This window comes from Palaemon carinicauda, chromosome 5 (assembly GCF_036898095.1).
Source record: "Palaemon carinicauda isolate YSFRI2023 chromosome 5, ASM3689809v2, whole genome shotgun sequence".
In the NCBI taxonomy this organism is placed as follows: domain Eukaryota; kingdom Metazoa; phylum Arthropoda; class Malacostraca; order Decapoda; family Palaemonidae; genus Palaemon; species Palaemon carinicauda.
This window is the reverse complement of record NC_090729.1, coordinates 105396486-105419263: the sequence shown is the minus strand read 5'-3', so window position 1 is coordinate 105419263 and position 22778 is coordinate 105396486. Positions and strand designations below refer to the sequence as shown.

Genomic DNA, 22778 nt, shown 5'->3' with positions numbered 1-22778 from the left:
TAGACAAGGTACCGAAGGAAACGGTAATATTCCCCTAAGAGCAGGCCCAAGCTTTCTGGGCCAGGACGTTGTCAGACTGGGGGTGCACTAATTCCAAGCTCACACCACACAAAGGAGCCTACACCATATTTACAGCTTCTCCAGTTATTACCTTGCCTATTACAGATAAAGTGGCAGCTCTTACTTTTCAGGCTATCAAAGAATGTTCTGCCATGCCGGCTCTTAAAGAGACGGATCCCACCTCCATGCTCATTCCGAGTACCGTTACTATCTGGGATGATGCCCCCGCTACTTTCACAATAGGGAAGTTAGACCCAGACTGCGCCTCTAATCTGTTCTCCGAGAAGCTTCCCAAATTACCAAATAATCTTCTCAAGACTGAGTTTGAGGCACGGAATAGGTTAGCTAGGTCTCTCCACTCCATTACCTCCGTGGAGTCCCTAACCTCGCTTTATCCGACCGAGACCTTGTTCCGGGTATTCACAAAGAACCTGTCTCTGTCCTTCCAAATCGACTTACACGAGTTTTGTTCGGCTCGGGTTAGTTGCAGGAAACACGTTCTTTCTGAGGCCTCGATCAGGCATGAACCGAACAGGCTGATAGCTTCCCCCTGCTGGGGTAAGAACCTTTTTCCTCAGGAGGAGGTGAACAAGGTACTACAAGATGCTGCGAGAGCAAACCAAAATTTGCAAGTGAGGTGGGGCCTCACTGCCAAAAGGAGGGTTGAGGTTCAAAAGCAAACCTTCTTCAGGATGAAACAGAGGTTTGCCCCTTACAAGACAAGCCGAGGTCACTACCAGCAATCGCCGGTTACCCACTCGTCTTCACAGTCTCCCGCTGCTTCGTCTCCTCTACAACCGAAGCACCCTCAACAGGTGGTCTACCTCACTGCTCCCCCAGGTACCCAACCCAACCCCGTTTGGATGCCCTCACCCGCATACAACCCTAGCTACGAACCCTCAGGTCCCTTTCGTGGACACCAGAGAGGTAGCTACAGGGCTAGAGGACAGTTCCGTCAACGAGGCGGACCTAGGACAAGGGGTTCTCGAGGAAGGAAAGGACCTAGATTCACTCCCTCGCAATGATATAGTCCCGGTAGGGGGGAGACTTTACCACTTTCAAGACCATTGGACCTTCAGTCCGTGGGCTCACAGCATAGTCTCCAAAGGCTTGGGGTGGAAATGGTCACAAGATTCTCCTCCTCCACCAGTGGCCTTCTTCCAGAGACCCACAACCATTCTGAGAGAGTACACCACCGAGTTACTAAAGAAAAAAGCAATCAAACGGGTTCGATCGCTGAAGTTCCAAGGCCGCCTGTTCACAGTTCCGAAGAAAGGCTCGTCGGCATTGAGAGTGGTCCTGGACTTGTCAAAGCTAAATTCTTACATCCTCTGCGACAGGTTCCGGATGTTGACCATCTCTCAGGTACGGACCCTGCTTCCCCGTGGGGCCGTCACCACCTCTATCGATCTTACCGACGCCTATTATCACGTACCAATAGCTCGAAACTTCTCTCCTTACCTAGGTTTCCGTCTAGGCAGGAAAGCCTTTGCGTTCAAAGTCATGCCCTTCGGCCTCAACATTGCACCCAGGATATTCACGAAACTGGGAGAGACAGTGTTAGAACAACTCAGGAACCAAGGGATTCAGATCGTTGCTTATCTGGACGATTGGCTTATTTGGGCTCGGTCAGCCCTGGAGTGCAACAGAGCTATGAAGAAAGTACTTCGTTTTCTCGCCAACCTGGGATTTCGGGTCAATCTCCAAAAATCCCGCCTACTACCATCAGACCGCTTCGAATGGTTAGGCATACAGTGGGACCTTGCACGGCACAAGCTGGTTCTACCTCCCAAAAAGGTAAGAGAAATAGCTTCCAAGGTCAAGAATTTTCTCAAACACAAACAGGTGTCCAGAAGAGCCTTCCCCACAAGTGACAATTCATACAGACGCGTTTCTGAGTGGATGGGGGGGTTACTACGAACGTCAGATGTTTCAGGGCTCTTGGTCACCCGCCATGAAACACTTCCATATCAATGTTCTCGAAGCCATGGCAGTGTTCTTGACCCTGAAGAGACTCTCTCCTCCGAGGTCGACCCACATTAGAGTAGTGTCAGACAGCACAGCCGTAGTACACTGCATCAACAGAGGAGGATCCAAGTCGCCCAACCTGAATCAGATCCTGGTCACTATCTTCGCCTTGGCAGCAGAAAAGAACTGGTTCCTGTCAGCAGCCCACCTAGCGGGAGTCCAGAATGTGATAGCTGACTCACTATCCAGGACGAAACCACTGGAATCAGAATGGTCTCTGGACATAATTTCATTCCGGTGGATACTCAGGCTGGTTCCGGGCCTTCAGGTAGATCTATTCGCAACTCAGATGAATCACAAACTTCCGTGTTATGTGACACCAAACATGGACCCTCAGGCTTATGCCATAGACGCATTAACCCTGGATTGGAACCATTGGAGGAAGATTTACCTATTTCCACCAGTGAATCTTCTAATGAAAGTATTGCACAAACTACACTCCTTCCGGGGGGCAGTGGCCTTAGTAGCTCCTCACTGGCCAAAGAGCAGTTGGTTTCCTCTCCTCCTCGAGCTGAAACTCCGACCCTTCCGGATTCCATTCCCCAAACTAACCCAAGTAATTCAAACACAGACTGTGTCAGATTCCTCAAGGATAGCCAAAACCCTAACTTTGTGGACTTCATGAAGTTTGCAGCTCATAAAGACGCAAACATTGACCCGGAAAACGTTCTCTTCATCGAAGCGGACAAAAGGGACTCGACAATTCGTCAATATGATTCGGCTGTTAAGAAATTAGCAGGTTTCCTAAAGAATTCAGACCACACTCGTATGACCCCGAATTTAGCCATCTCGTTCTTTAGGTTCCTATTTGACAAGGGCTTGGCAGCTAGCACTATAACTACCATCAAGTCAGCTTTGAAGAAGATATTCCTAGTTGGGTTTAACATTAACCTGGCTGATTCCTATTTCTCATCTATTCCAAAAGCATGTGCTAGGCTTCGGCCTTTGGATCGGCCGCAAAAAGTCTCTTGGTCTCTGAACATGTCCTCAAACTCGCGTCGGACACGGACAACGAATCCTGCTCTTATATCACTCTGCTTAGGAAGACGTTATTTCTAACAGCTATGGCCTCAGGTGCTAGAATCTCAGAACTAGCAGCTCTCTCACGTAACCCGGAAAACATAGATTTCCTCCCTACAGGCGAAGTACTGCTTTCCCCAGACAGAGCTTTCCTAGCTAAAAATGAGGACCCGCAAAATAGGTGGTCCCCTTGGAAGATCATCTCTCTTCCCCAGGATCCTTCGCTGTGTCCAGTCACTACTCTCAGGACCTTTTTAGCTAGATCTGCCACCCGCTCGTCTGGCCCCTTATTTATCAGGGAACAAGGGGGTACTATGACCATTCAAGGTATCAGACAACAAATCCTCTACTTCATTAAACATGCTAACCTGGAATCATTTCCCCATGCTCATGATATACGGTCAATAGCTACCTCTATCAATTACTTCCAGAACATGAACTTTGATGACCTTAAAAAATACACGGGTTGGAAATCTCCTATGGTTTTCAAACGCCACTATCTAAAGAACTTACAGGCCCTTAAATACCCTACGGTTGCAGCGGGGAGTCTTATCTCCCCCGATTAATCTCTGATTATTTCTTTATTCCATCTCTTCTCTCCTCCCTCCTAACCACCTCTCACACCACGTCGCCACTCTCCTGGGTGGTTCGTTAGCCCTAAGTTATTTTACCATGTTTAATTGCTATGATTTAACTGTTTTTGTAATTACCATTCCTTTAAAGTTTAGATATGCTTAGACATGTAAGGTTGATACCTTTTACGACTGGACACTCAGGTGATCCCTTGTCTTCATATTATTTTAGCATTACGTCCCCTATGCCTATGGCTAGTTTATGATTTATGTTTACTTACAGTATTATATTATTGCCTTACATGGAGTTTGTTTTCTCCTTATTATGTTTTTATGGTATTGGGCTTGGAAGGCATTCTCTGGTACATTCTCACCGGCCGTCACAGGCCGCCCCAGAAAAGGGATTTCGACGAAGGAAAAATCTATTTCTGGGAAGAGGCCTGTGACGCCCGGTGAAACCCTTCCCGGTTATTTGGTACGGACCCCCCCCCCCTCTTTTTCCCTTGCCAAGCCATATGTTCTTGCAGAAGGATGTCCTAGAGGGCGTGCGTGGTAGGTGTCGGTGGGGTAGTTCAACTATGTTCTCTAGGGCCTGTCACGGCCCTCCCCATTGATGAAGGGATTATCTAAATGGAAGACAACCTGTGAATAGTGGTTTTTGGCACGCCTTTGTTTAATACACGACACCTACAAGGTGTTCGCGCGAGGGTTGTAACCTCTGCATTCCATGCTTTTATCTTTCTCTAGTATATTTGGAAGATTTATATTAGGAAAGGTACAAAGAAGGACCTTTCTCACCGGGCATCACAGGCCTCTTCCCAGAAATAGATTTTTCCTTCGTCAAAATCCCTTTTGGAGTGAATTGAGTATAACACAATATTATTAATAAAGAGGTCAAGAGTAATTATTCCTAGTTCACAGACGAATAAGGTTTTGTCTGAAATACATGCTGATAAGCAAGGCATTTTAGATTAAAGTATATAGCAAGGACTTTTGTCTGGTGGCCAGGTGTAGATAGAGATTTTGATTTATTTGTAAGAAATTGTATGAATTGTGTTACGCATCAGAACAATCCTCATTTAGCTAGAATGCAAGCATAGAAATTACCCAGGTATCCATGGCAAAGAGTGCACATAGATGTTACAGGTCCTTTCTTAGGTTATTTGTTTTTGATGGTTTTAGATGCTTACAGTAAGTGGCCAGAAGTAATTCCAATGCAGACATCATCATCTTACGCAACTGTATAAGAATTCATGCAAATTTTTTCTACACATGGTATTAAAAAATGAATTGTAACTGATAATGGTCCAGAGTTTACCTCATAAGAGTTTAATGAGTTTTGTAATGTGAATGGTATTAAACATACATTTTCAGCAACGTACCATCCTTCCACAAATGGAGAGGCTGAAACATTTGTTCAAACATTTAAGCATAACATGAAGTGTAGAAAAAAGCAAATGCAAATAATATACTTTTTGTGTCAAAGTTTTTATTGTCTTATAGAACAACACCACACTGTACAACATGTTTGACACCATCAAATTTGTTGAAGAGGAGGAGGATTAGGTGTTAGGTGTAAGTTAGATTTGTAGTATCCAAGTTTACAAAGTAATTTAGAAGGAAAAGGGTATAAGCAATTAAAAAGTCTCCCAAAAGTAAGGCATTTTTCCCTTTTACATATTGTCATGGTAAGATCATACAATACTCCAGAAAAGTGGATACCAGGAGAAATTGTAAGAGATAAGAAATCTACATTATGATGTTCAAATTTGTGGAAATATTGTAAAACGTCATGTTGATCAATTACAGTCATTAAATAAAAAGCCTGCAGATTCAGAATCTATTCATGTACCAATACAGGATGAAATCAGAGTACTTCCCAATAGGATGAATAGAGGGAAGCACCCTGAGAGGTTAGATTTGTAAAGTATTGTACAATGTCAAGTTAAGGGGAGGAGACTGTTATGTATTTGTACTGTAATACCATGTGTGCTACGTGTATTAACAGTATTGTTGCACAGTATTGCATTGATAGAATATGTTAAGACATTAAGTATAAATATAGTAGCATATGTTATGAAGGATTTAATCAGTCATTGATTGTCTCAAAGATAGGATGTGATTCTTCTTACTTTTGAATTGCAGTAGGATTCAGTCTTATAAGAGTGATGCTCATTTGTTATTTTCATATTATTGTATATAAGAGTTGTGCTTACGATGTTCTCACTCGAGAGTCACAAGCCATTGAGAACTTATCAGTAATGTAAGCCTTTAAGCATTAGATGTATTTTAACAAGACATACTATCAATCAACCCCACCAATGAAGATTCAGCAACATAGAATGGGATAGAGAAGAACATTAATATATGGATATAATTCCAAGTGATGTAGTGCATACATCACAAAATCCCCTCCTGCCACTACCAAAGGAAGTAGTAGAGCTATCGGAACTGTGTCACAATTTATTGCTACTTCTAGCACAGTATTTTGCCTCTCTCACATCTAGCTTCCCATCCCCTAGAGCTTTCTTCACTCCATCCATCTACCAAAATATGGGTCTTCCTCATGTACTTCTCCCATCAACTCTTCCGTTCGACACCTTCTTCAGCAGACGGCCATTTTCCATTGTCTCTTCATGGCTAAGGCACTCAACCCATTCATATCCACTCCATCTCCTAATTTATTTCTTACACACATTCTCACCCTCACTACTAAGTTCCGAACCATATCTAGTCGAGATATACCAGCCTCAGACGCTTCATCTCGAACACATTCGATTTACGTCTTTCCATCACTTTCATTCCACACAACTCTGATCTACAGATCATAGTTAGTACAATCACTTTCTCATACAAAACTCTTTTTAAATTCATTCCTAAACCTCTATTCTTCACCAATACCTTCACTGCCCTTAAAACTTTACATCATTCATCATTCACTCTGATGTACATTGGCTTCCACTCCATTTGCAGGAGCAACAGAACCCAATTACTTAAAACTGATCTACTTCAAGTAACTCTCCATTCCACATGACATTGAAACTAGCACCACCCTACTTACTTGTGCATCTTATAACCTTACTCTTATCCATATTAACTCTCACACACCCTTCCAAACTATGTCGCAAATTGACCCAGATTCTCCTCCAAGTCTGCGATCAATACAGTATCATCCGCAAACAACAACTGATTCACCTCCCACTCATGATCACTCTTATCTGTCAGTTTCAATCCTCAACCAAGCACTCAATCATTCTCCTCTCTTACAACTCCATCAACAAACAACTTGAACAACCATGATGACATGACAGATCCCTGTCTCAGCCCCCAATCACTGGAAATCACTCACTCACTTCATTTCCAATCCTAAACCACGCTTTACTACCTATGTATATGTATAAACTCTTCACTGCTTGCAACAACCTTCCATAAATTCCATGTAACCTCATCCCATTCCAGTTCTCTTCCCTATCAACTCTATCATAAGCTTTCTCCTGATCCATGAATGCAACATACACCTGTAAAGCTAAATATTTTTTGTAAATCTGCCTAACTGTAAAAATCTGATCCCTACATCCCCTATGTCTTCTAAAACTGCCCTGCACTTCTTAGATTTCATCTTCTGTTTTATCCTTAATCCTAGTAATCAACACTTTACCACACACATTTCTAACCACAGTCAACAAACTAATATCCCTAGAGGAATCACATAATTCATGATCTTTGGTGTTTGTTTGATGATAGGAATGATGGGTGTTAATTGTAGATGTTTGTTTAGCAGAATTACAAAGTATGTTTATTTTATTGTATGAAGTCCTGTTTGTATATGCTGATATTTTTTTTAAAGAGAGAGAGAGAGAGAGAGAGAGAGAGAGAGAGAGAGAGAGAGAGAGAGAGAGAGAGAGAGAGAGAGAGAGAGAGAGAGAGTGTGTGTGTTACAAGGAGTTACATGGCTTTTGGATGTCTCAAAGACATTTTAGTCCATCTACAGGACTCCATTTGCTCTTTGATAGAGCGATATAGTTAAAACATTTAGAGAGTTCGTATGATCTTGTCTAACTTATTTTTTAACTTGTTTACCGTGTTACTGTTTAATACATCCTCTGGAAGTCTATTCCAAGTATTTCCTATTTTGTATGAAAAGAAATAGCCACATTGAGTGGTGTTATATCTTTTCAATTCCAGTTTGTATCCATTACCTCTGGACTGTTTTGTGCTTAGCGTGAATAGATTGTTGTAATCTATATTTGTTATTCCTTTAAAAATTTTGAATGACTCTATTAACTGTCCCCTTAGTCGTTGAGTTTGTAGATCAATTAAGTTCAAACACTCCATCCTCCGTCTATATCCAAATTGCCATAATGTTGGAACTCGTTTGGTGGCCCTAGTTTGTACTGCTTTCAGTCTATCTATATCCTTCTGAATACTTAGAGCCTAGAATTCGACTCAGTATTCTAGATGGGGTCTTACTAGCGATGTTTACAGCTGTAGCACAGTCTCTTTGTTTCTGTATTTGAATTGTCTTATGTAAACTATCTGTTTTTGTGTTTTCTTTTCAGCTTTTATGCTCAGTTTGGTGAACTTCAAATCTTTGCTGATAATAATACCAAGATCTTCCTTCCGGTCCAGACTTTCTATTTCATTACCCAGCAGTGAGTAATCAAATTGTGGGTTACTATAATCCATGTGCATGACTTTAAATTTCCCACTGTTGAAAGGCATTTGCAATTTTCTGAACCATTCTTCTAGCTTTATTAGATCATCTCTTAAGACTTCTATATCTTCTGAGTTCGCAGCATTTATGCCTAGTTTAGTATTGTTGGCCAATTTGGCTATTCAACTTGTTATCCTAAATTTATGTCGCTAAAGTAGATAAGAAATAACAATGGTCCAAGGACAGAACCTTGAGGTACTCCAGTTGTAACAGCTGCCCACTCTAAAGCTTCTCTATTGATTGCAACTCTATTTTCTGTTTGTTAGCCAATCTTCAATCCATTCAGCTGGCTCGTCAATGATGCCTAGTGCTCTAATTTTGACCATTAATTTTTCTAAGAGGAACTTTGTCAAAAGCCTTTTGAAAGTCTAGTTATATGATGTCTATTGCCCTGCTTTTGTCAAAAATGCTAAACATGTGAAAAAATTCCAAAAGATTTGTCACACATGATCTCTTGTGTCTAAAACCATACTGGCTGTCTATCAGAAGATTGTTTTTCTCTATATGTTCTACTATTGAATCTACTAAAATAGATTTAAAAAATGTGCAAGGCACTAAAGTTAGACACACAGGTCTGTAGTAGCCAGGTTCTTCTTTTGGTCCCTTCTTGTAGATTGGAGGAATATTGCCTAGTTTCCATCCTTCTGGTGCCTTTCTTTCGTTGGCTAACTTTTGGAACATTTTGCAAAAGTGTGGGGTTATCTCCTTTTCCAGTTCTATAATCTTTCTTGAATGAATATCATCTGGACCTGATGCCTTAGACTTTTATTTTCTCTTTGACATCATCCATTGTAAAGGTGATTCTATTTAATGGTTATGGCCCTTCATATTTGATAGCTGGTTCGAGGAGGGTTGTTGATTCTTCCCTAGTGAATACAGCTGTGAAATATGTATTCATCAATTCGGCTTTTCCCAATAATTTGTTATAGGATTACCCACCGAGTCTTTTAATGAGCTAATGTTGTTTTGATTGGTTTTCAACTGTTTACATATTGAAAATATTCTTTTGGGTTTTCTTTACTCGCTGAAACCACTCCTTTCTCTTCATTGATGTTGGCCTTTCTAACTAGTTTATCTACTTTTTGGCCTAACTTCATGTGCTCGGAAATTTCATGAATTGAAGGCTGTGGGCTCATTGATTTATGTTTCCTGTCTCTACTTCTCATTGCATTGGCTATTTCTCTGTTGAACTACTTAGGTTGTGGAGTTCCATTTGGTAAAATTTGCCTATGGTGTATACATTTACCCCCTTTTTTCTTTATATATTTCTACAAAGGAGTCCCATTTTGTATCTGCTCCCTGTTTTTCCATATTCCAAATTCTTGGTGTATTCCTTCAGTTTTATCCAGTTACTACGTCAGAAGTCAAGCTTTTTTATAATTTTCCTTTCTTTTACATGAGGAATATTTACCAGAAACCTAACTATTTTGTGGTAAATTTTGCCAATATTTCTGCCTACTGAAACATTAGATACTAAATTTTCTTCTGTTGTTAGCACAAAATCTAGTATGCTGTTTCCCCTTGTTGAATTATCGACCCCCTGATGAAGGAATTCATTGTTAACAAATTCTAGTAGGCTATGTCCCTCGTGTTTGATGCAGAACTCATAATGTCCCAGTTTACTGCTGTATTGAAGTATCCTATTAGGACAGCTAACAGTTAACTTCTTGTCCAAGTTGTCAATACATCTCTTTGTCGTGTTCTTGTGTTTGATGTGGTGATCTGTATATTACTAATATAGACATGTTTTTTTCCTATGGTATTAATATTTGCACCTGTCGCTTAACAATTGGTTTCTGATTTAATTTCTATGGGATTTAACTGATATATATATATATATATATATATATATATATATATATATATATATATATATATATGTATATAAATATATACTATACATATATATATATATATATACATATATATATATATATATATATAGAGAGAGAGAGAGAGAGAGAGAGAGAGAGAGAGAGAGAGAGAGAGAGACTTACCTTATTGCCTTATTTTTTTTTTGGGTTCCCCAGGTCCCTCAGTGTGAGGGAGAGAGAGAGAGAGAGATATGGACCAAGAATTATTTTATGAGTTTGATCATGTAAGTGATGTGTACTGTAAATGTGTGTTATGAGAGAGAGAGAGAGAGAGAGAGAGAGAGAGAGAGAGAGAGAGAGAGAGATTTCTAAAAGTTTTTACCAGCCTGAGATTGAGCGCTTATTGTTTTTGTGTACCAAACTGATCGATTATTATATGCTTTCCAAATTTATTCACAAACTCTATATCATAATGAGAAAATTCAAGGTTTTGATATTATATATAACATATAGGAAATTATAAATTCGCATGTAAAGAGGGTATTCGGGAATCCAATGCAATGATTGCTTACAGCATAGCAGACAGTTGAAATTCTGTGTTTGACTATCGACCATGGCTACGGATTATAAGTTGAATTTCATATATGAATGGTAAGTACCCAAATTTACAGAATTATATGAAAACCACAATCTAATAAAAATTCCCATTTCTTGTTTCAACGGCAATTATTTCTGTATTTATGCGTACTTCATTTTTTTCAATAAATGGATGAATGTAAAAGGGATATGAATTTTAGGGTAGGATTCACTTAATGTTTCTCTTAAACCTACAATCACAACATCCAAAAAGTATTCAATTCCAATAGTCTCATCAACCTCTACTTACGGAACCTGATATTATTTCTCATAATTACAGTATTAAAATATTCTTACATAATCCGTACGCTACAAGAACATTCTGTAAAAATGCCTAATTATAAAAATTATTATTTTACACACCCTATGCATAAGCATATCCTGAGAGAGGAAAATGCGTGTTTTCAATCTGTTATAGAGTCATGGTCTCGTTACTTTTTAGAACCATGATACATCCCTTTGTGTTTGATAAATTAATTGACTTCTATTAATAAAAAAAAAAAATACTGAAATCCGCCAAGAACAAATTGAAATTTGATGGCAGGAATCCCTAACAAAAATACATGAGTACCTAAGTCAAACTTACATATTGATACCTGAAAAACCAAATAACATAACTTACTTTTTAATGGCTGCAAATAAATTGTCCCATACTCATCAACATATGATGGATAAGCAGCAAAAACGGTGGATTTGGGCAGATCACAAGGCACCCATTCACAGATAGTTTTGTTTACATCTTCATAACTTGACGTGGATTGATCACACACCTAAAAAATAAATCACTCTAAGTGGGAAAATTATAGAAAAATTGGTGAAATATCCTTTCATTAAATAGAACGTTGATATTTTAGCAATTGGGAAACTATGTTAGATTATATTTTTATTAATAAAAACAGGAAAATTTCTGAAAAGTTAAAACAATTTGATTTTGACAAAATGATACAGACAAACCTATTAAATTACATTTTATCAGAGATGCTATGCATCATATGGGCACTACAAAATGTCAAGCAAATCAACTTAATCACATTAAAGAAATGAAATATCAAACTTGCAAGAAAGGAAAATATCTATGATCAAAACTAATAAAATTGAATTTTTCTCACAGTCTGCAAGTAAAATGAAAGCGAGAGAGAGAGAGAGAGAGAGAGAGAGAGAGAGAGAGAGAGAGAGAGAGAGAGCGCTGTGTGTTTGTATAAGTGCGTTTCCTTGAATAAACTAAGACAAACATGTGCAATTCCTGTGCTCTTATCAACTGATAGTATATGTTTAACTAAAGGAAAGGTGTTTTCAATATTAGTAGAAGCCAATAATTTCACCGATATTCACTGACATCTGAAACCAATTCATACCCACAGTTGGATAATTTATTTTGCATTAAGGAAAACCTCTCAATTGACTGATAATTCCTCCAAATACACTCCAAACATTTTTGTGGAGCTACTAAGACATTCCTATTTCCTTAGGATTAAAAGAAATGGGGGCAAGACACAACTTGAATATGGCTATCCTTCTAGTTGGTGACTAAATCAGAGAATCTGAAATCTTTGACTTTCATGGTAAGGATAATAAACTAATACTGTACATGAAGTAAATATGGGTTGTGTGAAATAACAGTCTTATTAAAGTACCCAGTTATTCCTTATATGAGAATGGGTGATCGAAAAGAGTCTAATGAAGATTTTTCAGTAGATTTCGAATTAAGGCTAGAAGCCAGTTGTGTTGAAGAGTTTGATACTATTTGGTGTTTTTAATGAATTGTTAGGCTATGCACACAGAATAACTTAGGTGTTTGTCAGCTACTATATTCTACAATGCCCTAAATAGGCAAGAATATATTTCTAATGAAATACAGTCTAAGTTATCTTTTGTGTTTATTTGTACATTGATTATCACTATCAATAAAATGAGATTTACCAGCCTATTGAGGAAAGCTCGATTCTTGCAGATAGGCCAAATATGTAAATTGAGGGAACTGAGATAAAATTTTAGTCATTACCAGACGGGGTCATAATTTTCTATATTTTTTAAACTCTACTGGCTTACAAAGACTGAAATTTCACTTTACATTATCAATTGGCCCCATTCTCAGCTTCTCAGTAACACCAATGTCTTGCTAGAAGTTTCAATGAATAAAGCAAGATACTATACTCAAAAGGGCTTCAACAGAGAAAAATATCCCAGCAAGGAAAGGAACCAAGGAAATAAATAAACAAGTAATAAATAATAAAGATAAATTTTTTTAAGAATAGGTAGTAGGTTGGCAAGAGCATCAGTAAACCGTTGAGAAACTACCGCCAGAGAGTTATGGGGTCTTTTGCCTGGCCAGACAGTACTACATTGAATCCTTATCTCTGGTTATGGTTCATTTTCCCCATGCTTACACACACACACAGACACTCCGAATAGTCTGGCCTATTCTTTACATACTCTATGTCTTCATGCACATGACAACACTAAGATTAACAAACTATTCTTTTTCACCCAAGGGGTTACTGCATTGTAATTATTCAGTGGCCACTTTCCTCTTGATAAGGGTAGAAGAGACTCTTTAGCTATGGTAAGCAGCTCTTCTAGGAGGACACTCCAAAATCAAACCATTGTTCTCTATTCTTGGGTAGTGGCCTCTGTACCATGGTCTTCCCCAGTCTTGGGTTAGAGTTCTCATCCTTGAGGGTACACTCGGGCACACTATTCTATCTTATTTCTCTTCCACTTGTTTTGTTAAAGTTTTTATAGTTTACATAGGTGGTGATTATTTTAATGTTACTCTTCTTGAAATATTTTATTTTTCCTTGTTTTCTTTCCTCACTGAGCTATTTTCCCTGTTGGAGCCCTTGAGCTTATAGCATTCTGCTTTTCCAACTAGGGTTGTAGCTTAGCAAGTAATAATAAAAATAATAGAGAACAAAGGCTTGATTTTGGAGTGTCTTTCTCCTTGAAGAGCTGCTGCTTACCATAGTTAAATAATCTCTTCGACCCTTAACAAGAGAAAAGTAGCCAGTGAACAATTACACTGCACTAGTTAACCCTTGAGCTAAGAAGGATTGTTTGGTAATCTTAAGTGTTGTCGGGTGTATGAGGACAGAGAAGAATGTGGAAGGAATAGACCAGACTTATTTGGTTTATGTGTAGGAAAAGACAAAATGAACCGTAACCAGAGAGATGGATCCATTGAAGTACTATCTGGCCAGTCATCGGACCCAATAACTCCCTAGTGGTAGTATCTCAATGGGGATACCTCAACATGGTGAAATGTACTAGTCAAGGCCACCTATACTAGGTTGGTTTGCCATGAGCATTCAGACAAAAGTGTGCAACCATCACTAATCTGCAGTGGACAGCGTGGTGATGATAATGGCCAAACTCCTGCAGTCGACTAGCAATGGCTGCTTATATCTATTTATTTATATTATACACATACATATATACTGTACATACATACACATATACATATATATATATATATATATATATACTGTATATACAGTCAGACCTCGTTAATCAAGGTTTCGGTTTTTTGCGACCAAGGGGGTAAGAAAAAAAGAATGAAAAAATAAAAAATTGGGGTTATTGTTCACCCAACATTAAGAATTTGATTTCTAATAGTTGGCAGCATTATTGGGATGGCCAAGAACAATGCAATACCCATTAAATAGAAATTCACAAAAAAATTGCAACAAAATATAAGCTGGGCAATGATTTCAAATAGCCTGCGCTCCTTTACACTGGGAGTGCTACGTGCCACTAACCTAGCCCTCTCTGTACAGTGGGTATCCATTTACTGTGGTTAAAAACTACAGCTTTATTCGAAATAAACCGGATTTTGATTAAACTGGTGTTTCACTTAAATGTATCCAATAATAATGGATGAAATATTCACATCTTAGTATTGAATTTATAATTAGATACAAGACGAATTATAATCTCATGCATTGTTTCCATTCAAATCGCCTGATCAAATCTGCGAAGTCCATCGTCAACCTATATTCACTTTCACGATGTTATCCCACTGATATAACCATTCACTTTCACAGAGTTACCTCACTGATGTAACCTATCAAGCATATTAGTATGATATCTCCTTCATATTATTATTGTCCTTCACTCATAATTATATTCTTAATCCTTTTACCAAATCCCTTTCGTACATTTACTTTGCTCTCCCACACACATCTACAACGTATCGTTTCAACTTTTTTTATTATTTATTTTTTGCAATTTTATTCATCTCTTTTCTAGCATTCATTCGTCATTTTCATCTTATGAATCATTCTAAACGCCTTTCTTATCCCTCATTCCGGTATTCCCACAACTATTTTTCATTCCTTCTTCTCGCATTTCCCAAATTCATTGATTTCGCTAATTTATTTGATTTAGCTAGATTTGGCTGAGAGAATGTGCTACTGCAAGGTATGGGCAATCTGAACGGACACACGCTGCTTCTTCCTGTCTCCTCTCTTTGTCATATTGTTTCACCCTTCTCTCTCCCTGGAGTTTCACTTAACTGTATCCAATAATAATGCCTGAAATATTCCCATTTTGGTATCGTATTTATAACTAAAAACATGGAAAATCATAATCTTATGCATTGTTTACATTCAAATCAGCTGATCAACCCTGCCTAGTCCGTCGTCAACCTCAATTTTCAGATCAAATAACTCCGCCGATGCACGATATTTAGAGATTGACTATAAAGCCTCAATACTCAATAAAGACTTAGCAAAGAAACAAAGATTTCATTTATTGTAGAGCTCTCTCTCTCTCTCTCTCTCTCTCTCTCTCTCTCTCTCTCTCTCTCTCTCTCTCTCTCTTATATATATATATATATATATATATATATATATATATATATATATATATATATATATATATATATATATAGGCCTATACGATTTCTTTTCGGAAGCATTATTGAATTTTAGAAAATTACTATTATTTAAATCGTTAACTATGCTTCAATAAAATATTTATGAGCTTTTGTTTTAAATTTCGGGTGTATTTTATCAAGCGAAGTATTCTGGGTGATGTGATCATCAGATCACCTGATTTGAGCACTTGTTCTGAACAACTAGAAATGTTAACATTTTTGGGCTCAAGCCATGATGTCCTAATGGAAGGTTCCTTTAGTAGCTTCCGAAGGGTATATATGACTACAGTGATATTCCCAGAGAATCAAACCAAAGGTTTCACAGAATTCTAACTTCTGGCGCGAGTACCTTTAAGATTACTCTCAAGGGTATCGTATATCATCAGGGGACGTATTCTTGACACGCCGCATGGCAATCTGCACCCCGAATAGCCTTTACGCCTCTAGGCTCTAAGGGGAAAACGTGGCAGAATAGAAGGGTAACCACAACAAAGATTACCCTGGTTCCCCTACTACAATCGTATCAAAACCGCGCCAACTCCCTCTGGCGGTCATTCCTTTATCTGTAGCGACTCTCTACGGTGGTGTTCCCTGTCGATCTGACATTTCCGATCGATTTCTGGGAATCTTTATGCTTCTACGGCTTCTTTCTCCATCTAGGAAGTTGAGTATTGATTCTTTACAATATGTAATTTAGTTCCAGCCTCACAATGAAATTGTCTATTTCTTGTGTGCGGATCTTCACCGATCGCCGGTATCGCCATGGCGCTGTCATTCTTTGTACATGTGCTATTGAGTTAGCAAAACGACATTCCGGTGTAAATAGCTTAATCATTATTATGAAAGCTATTTAGGCATTATATATTGTAAAGATATCTATAAGCATATTTTTCCCTTTCCGTGGCGATCGTATATGTCAGAGTTATGGTGATTTAGGTAACCGAAATCTCGTCTTGTCTGGGTAACATAACCTAGAGAACATATACTTTCGTCATTTCCCCGATTACCCTTGTGTATTGGTTATCATTCCTGGAGATTGTTATCTCCTGGAATTATATTAACCATTATTAATCTCACTAGAGATTTATGGGTACTCTCTCTTCCCTCTGAGAGTAGCCTTAGGTTACAACTCTCTGCGTCGACTTGAATTTCGAATTCAGGCATGACTAGCCCAGAGTTTTCTGTCTAATCCCTTAACGGCCGTCGGCAAGTTTTGGGATTCAATCAGAACCTCAGAGTATTTAGTCTTTGTCGGCAGTCGGTCGGCAGGGTGATTGCATTCCCAAGCCGGCGGAACTGCCGACATAGGAGGCTAGCCCTCCCTAGACTACACCTGAAGTGGTCGAATGTTGCCGCCACCTTCTCCCTGTGGTCTAGTAGACTAGCCCTATGCTCGCCGACCTTAGGCTATAGAGTCGTATACTCTTGTGGCCTAGGATGGCGCCGGCATTGGAACTCTGTTTCTCCCTTGTTGAGAGGAACGGCATGAGCTGCCGCCCCCTTAACTGTATTAGCACCTCCTAAGCTGGAGAATAAATGATTCTCCTGCCGCTTGTGGTCGTGCCAGTACTGAAACAGAGTTTCTTCAAGGTGTGTAGATCTGGCAACATTGCCGGTCCCTCCTATATCTCATATAGGACCCTTTCCCCTCCCCTCTCTGTTCTTTTACGATGGCCGAGCCATTGTCTTTCCTGTGCTGGAGTCCTGCAACCTTACCATTGCCGGAGGGTGGCCGGAGCCGCCCAGACCACCCCCCTCCTCAGCCGTCAGCTGTCGGCGACTGCCGACTGCCGGCGGCCATGATGGCTGTCGGCGACTGCCGGCTTCCAGCGGCTTGGGCGGCTGTGGATGGGAGGTCCCTTTTGTCACCAAGGTTCTCCAGTTCTCCCTTGAACTGCTAGCCACAGTTTCTGTTGTCGGCGTATTGTTCTGGCCGGCAGTAGACCAGCACAGATAGATACTGACTCAGTAGGTAGCATGCCGACTGTACTCGTGCTGCCGGAGGCTGGCCTACTGTAGTAAGCCGGCAATAGTACTGTGGCTAAATGGAAGTGAACCTTCTTTTCGGAGAAAGGCAGTAAAATTAGACTTTTACATCTTTTATTACTGTATACATATACAGTAATAAATAGCCTTCACTCCATGCTTTCTCTCTCTCTCTCTCTCTCTCTCTCTCTCTCTCTCTCTCTCTCTCTCTCTCTCTAGCTTGCTAGATGCTCGACAAAAGCTAGCTAATCTGGCAATATGCCGGCTGAACTACAGTATATGTCTATACAGCTAATCAGTATAATTGCAGTATAGTATATACGGCAGATGAATAACTATCGTATATGTTATACTAGTAGTTATTTCCAATATATCTTGGGTATCCCTGCCCAGATATTTGCTGAACCCAATTCTATATTGATGGAATAATATTTCATCAATATTCTGATTTGAAATCAGTTTCCATTTACCCTGCAATATTGAATTTCGTAAAGGGCTGGTGGTGTGACACCTCTAACCCCTATAGGGGAGAGCCCTTATCCCTGAGTTTCCCTGATCAAGAAACTCCCTGATTTAATATTGTAAGGGAGGTCACAGCAAATAGATTGGTTGGGATGCATAAGTATATGTCTTTTATTTTCTGCCGGCTGAACTACGGTATAGGTCTATACAGGTAGTCAGTATATTTGCGGTATAGTAAAAACGGCAGATGGATAACTAACGTATAGATTATACTAGTAGTTATTTCCAATATATATAGGGTGTCCCTGTAAAGATATTTGCTGAACCCAATTCTATATTGATGGAATAATATTTCATCAATATTCTGATTTGAAATCAGTTTCTATTTACCCTGCAATATTAAATTTCGTAAAGGGCCGGAGGTGTGACGCCTCTAACCCCTAAAGGGGAGAGCCCTTATCCCTGAGTTTCCCTGTTCAGGAAACTTCCTGATTTAATATTGTAAGGGAGGTTACAGCGAATAGATGGGTTGGGATACACAAATATATGTCTTTTAATTTCTAATCAACATATCTTGGATGTGAGCTTCTACTGTTACCGCTCCTATTTCGAAAGAATGACATTCCTTCGATACTCTGATTGTGTATCAATCCTCCTTACCTCACAGCGTTAAGCATAGAAGGGGACAGTGCATGTACACTTCCTTACACCTAGGTGTTCGATCCCCTTTTCTTCAGGGAATTCCCCGGTTGGAGGAATTTCCTTAAGTCTGAGGAGAAGTAACAGCATTGGCTCACAGGGGATACACGGGTATGTGTCTCCCACTATCTCTTTTAGCTTTCTGTCCTAAGCTATTTTGTCAAAAGACGATTTTGCAAATTGTTTATCAATGCGATAATCAATTGAATACTCATTTCTGTTCTCCCTTCCTTACAGGAGGGACACCAGATGATGTATTGCAGTCTTCTGCAGTTATAAAGATGAGTATTTTCACGGACATAATATATGCAGGTTCCCCCAGCAATATTATTTCCAAAATCCCCAATCTACAAGACGGCAGTCTAGAGCTGTCAAACTGTGGTTGGTTTCGTTTCGAAAGTTATCTCTTAAATGCGGTTCAACTGCGAACTCGTAAAATGCGAAAACTCACGGGAATTGGACTGAAAAATTCACTTTCTCATAACTAAAAATGCAGATTGAGTGCTCCTTTTAAAGGTTTTTAAGGTCTAAACCCCACCCCCCCAACCCTGCCTCTCAAGATGAGGTTGCAGACACTGACGGCATTGGTGAGTGAGCGGGACTCGAACCCCCGACTGACAAACACCGGGCAGAGACTCCACAATCAAGCCACACCTTGTAGTGAAATCAATGACAGCAGTCATTGTTTCACTGTCACATCTGACTCCGCCGCCAAGAGCTGGCAGTGTGTGCCCTTGGTCACCACCCAGTCAATAGCTGAGTTGGTATACCTTCAATCGACAGCCCGCCGATTAAAGGCGGTCTGCCGACAGCCCGAGGAGTCTCCTCTGGTTCAGAGATCCGATGACTTTGCGAATAGTTTTCACCACAACCCAGTCACATTGAATACTGGCTAGGATGGTGTGACGTCTGTCAGCGACCCGCTGACAGCCGACAAGTCACTGATATGTCGAAGACCTACTAGCCATATCAGTACTGAAGTACTGTGCCAGTTAACTTACCCCCAAAGAACTAGTCTTGACGGTAACATGCCAGTTGTATAGGGGTATACAATACCCTGTACACCTGCAGTTTAGGACCATATCGCAGACAGAAATCCTTGGTACATAACAATACAAAAGAATGGTTTTCCAGTTTGTGCTTCTAGGCACAACCCCTTGCTGAGACCTACCTGATTTGGGGGATCCACTCCCCCCCACTTTTTTTCCTTACGCTGATTATTCATCAGCCTCTTGATTCTCATTACTAATTCCCCGGATGTAGGGCGCTACTCTAGCCTTATGGACTAGAATCTTCCATCGGCCCCTTCTTGAAAGGGGATGCCCTAGAATCAATAATTAGGAAGACCGCAGCAGTTGGCTGGAAGGATTTACACGTCTGTGTCTCTCCTCTTTTCCAGCATACTTATACTAAGCTTTATACAATAAAAAAGGAATCTTCTATTACAGTGAAACACTGAAAAACTGATATAGGCAAACAGTCAGGTATGGCCTGAAAGGAGAACGAAAGGATTTCTTAGTTCTCCTTAGGATGTTAAACAGCATCCCACAGTTACAATGACCGTTGTTCCACAGACGGTCAGATTTATACACCTTCGGATCAAGCGAAGCAAACAGACGCTTCTGTTAGGAGGGAAGTTCCTCCTGGATCGCCGGACCTTCGATCCCTGGAGTCCAAGGCCTGACCAAGATGAGACTAGAATGGAAATGGACATACCTCCTCCATCCTTTCCTCAACTCTTCTTATATTCAAATTCCCCCTAGAAGAGTATACCTTAAAGCTCTAGAGCATATTAGCGGTGAGGAAAGTAGAGTCCATCGATTTCCAATGAAGGCAGTTTAGTGTTCACATGAAAGACTCAAGAAAACTCTGAGTGAGTCATTCTGGACTTGGCGCCACGCAACAAGTTCCAATAGAACAGCAAGTTCAGAATGATAATCCTTCTGAACATAAGGACCCTATTCAGTAAGGGATGTTGACAATCTAGCCAGCCCTGGAAGATGTCTATCAGCAACTTCCAGTCAGTCACCCCCTCCCCTCCTACCTAGGATCCAAGTTACAGAAGATAACATATATCCTGGACGAGATTCTCGTCGGACTAGTTTCAGTCCTAGGATCCTTACGGAATTAGCAGACACAGTCAAGCAAAACCAAGCCTAGAAAGAGTTCAGGCAACGATGGCCCTGGACGACAGGCTGGGGTGGGCAGCACCCGAAATGACTGTCTATGAGCATCCATGGAGATGATCCGGCCCTGGAACATTGAGAATGCAAATAACTTAAAGAAATCTCGATTCTCTCCAGCTCAGGGGCTTCAATGTTTTAAAAAATCATTGAAACCTGTAGTCACCCTAACGCCCCCCTTTCCCCTGGGGACGTAAAAGGAGATCGCAAGGTCTGTCAAGAGACTATTGTAATCAGTCAGGATTCCATGATGCTAACAGGGAGGAGTTTCGAACTCTCTCCAGTTCACGATGATGACAGACCCAGTGCTGTGTGCACAACTATAAGATGCGCTAAGAGGCTGGAGAAGTTACGCATCAATCGCTCAAAGAGATCTAATAGGACCAATGATGGTCATTCCCTCTTCGCTTACCCTACAATGACCAAATGCCACGGACCCGTAGGCGGTTTTAGCCCTGTAATGGGTGGATAAACTCTCTCCACACAGATCGGACCTCATCAGGTTGATCTGGGCCATCGAAGCGATAATGAGGTGTCGAAACTGTTGAGGATAAGGGACGTCTCATTGCATTAGGGAATGCTAGCCATCCCTTCCTTAAGGGAATGGCGCCTATCAGCAGCTCGTTTATATATGATCCGCAAGGTGACAGCGGATGCTCTTCTCGGGTTCAACCCAATAGAGTTGGAATGGTACACGGACGCAGACCCATTCCCTCCCAGAAAGGGACAAGTCCTCGAGCTGCAGCTCGTTCTCTTCATCACGAGCGTTATCAAGATACTATCTCGTTATTTAGTCCCATACGAGGACCCTCTAATGGAGGTAACAGACATCATGACTCTACATTAGAAGTGATGGACTTAGAATTCCTGTTCAGCCCATCAAAATTTCCTCCAGAAGGCCCTCTACATGCTGAGACCCTTCCAAGGAAGAGGGGCTCTGTTGGCTCCCAGAAAGCCCAAGAACATCCCGTTCCCTGTAATGAAAGAACTGAGGCTGAGGCTAGTCCTAGTTATGCACCTAAGATTATCCAGGAGGTTCAGAAGTTTTCTGCCTTCGATTTATCACAGTACACCTGATCCCTTCATTTTATGAATTCCTCGCCCTTAACGGTTAGGAAAAAGACTGGGATCTTAAAGGCAAAATAGAATTCCTAGAAGAATACAAGTCTAGTCAACGAGAAGACAATACGAGTCTTCCTGGGAAAGTAAATTGTTTTGTAAAGCAAAAGGGCCCGAAAACAATGTCAGGATCTTCTGCCTGTCCTTCTCTGTCCACCCCTATATTCAGGGTCTGGCGGCCGACAGCACGTTGGCCTTTGAGGAAGGAGGCAGTGTATTCTTGAATACTATGAGAACGCTAGTTCTTCGGCCTTGTCTCCATATAAACCCTTGAGTAAGCACCAAGGGTATGGCCGACTTTGCGAGAGAGGTCACTTCATGGGATCTTTGGATCCATGGACCATTATCTCTGTGCAAGTCAGCCCCGACTAGACCTCTTCTATATGCCCTTTAAATGGATCTAACGATTGAAATCTTTAATAAATTTCCGATAACATGTGCAGGCTTAGGCCCGCAATGCCACTAAAGCCCATCTAATGGTCTTTGGACAAGGTCCTACATTATGCCTCACCTGTGAACAATGAGGATTGTTCCCTCAAGCATCTAACCTAAAAGGTTATTTTTTCGGTTCGCTATAGCCTGTGGGACTAGAGTTAGTGAAATAGTGGCCCT

At 40.4% G+C, this 22778-nt stretch overlaps 1 protein-coding gene across 1 annotated transcript in view; it reads right to left on the bottom strand.

Annotated features, from left to right (window-relative positions):
* The window catches only part of LOC137641382 (RING finger protein 17-like), a 1982860-nt gene that overhangs the window by 299875 nt on the left and 1660207 nt on the right, over window positions 1-22778 (bottom strand). The window contains exon 28 of the mRNA XM_068373901.1: window positions 11467-11614. Coding sequence (XP_068230002.1) covers window positions 11467-11614 — 148 coding nt within the window. The remainder of the gene's footprint in view (window positions 1-11466; window positions 11615-22778) is intronic.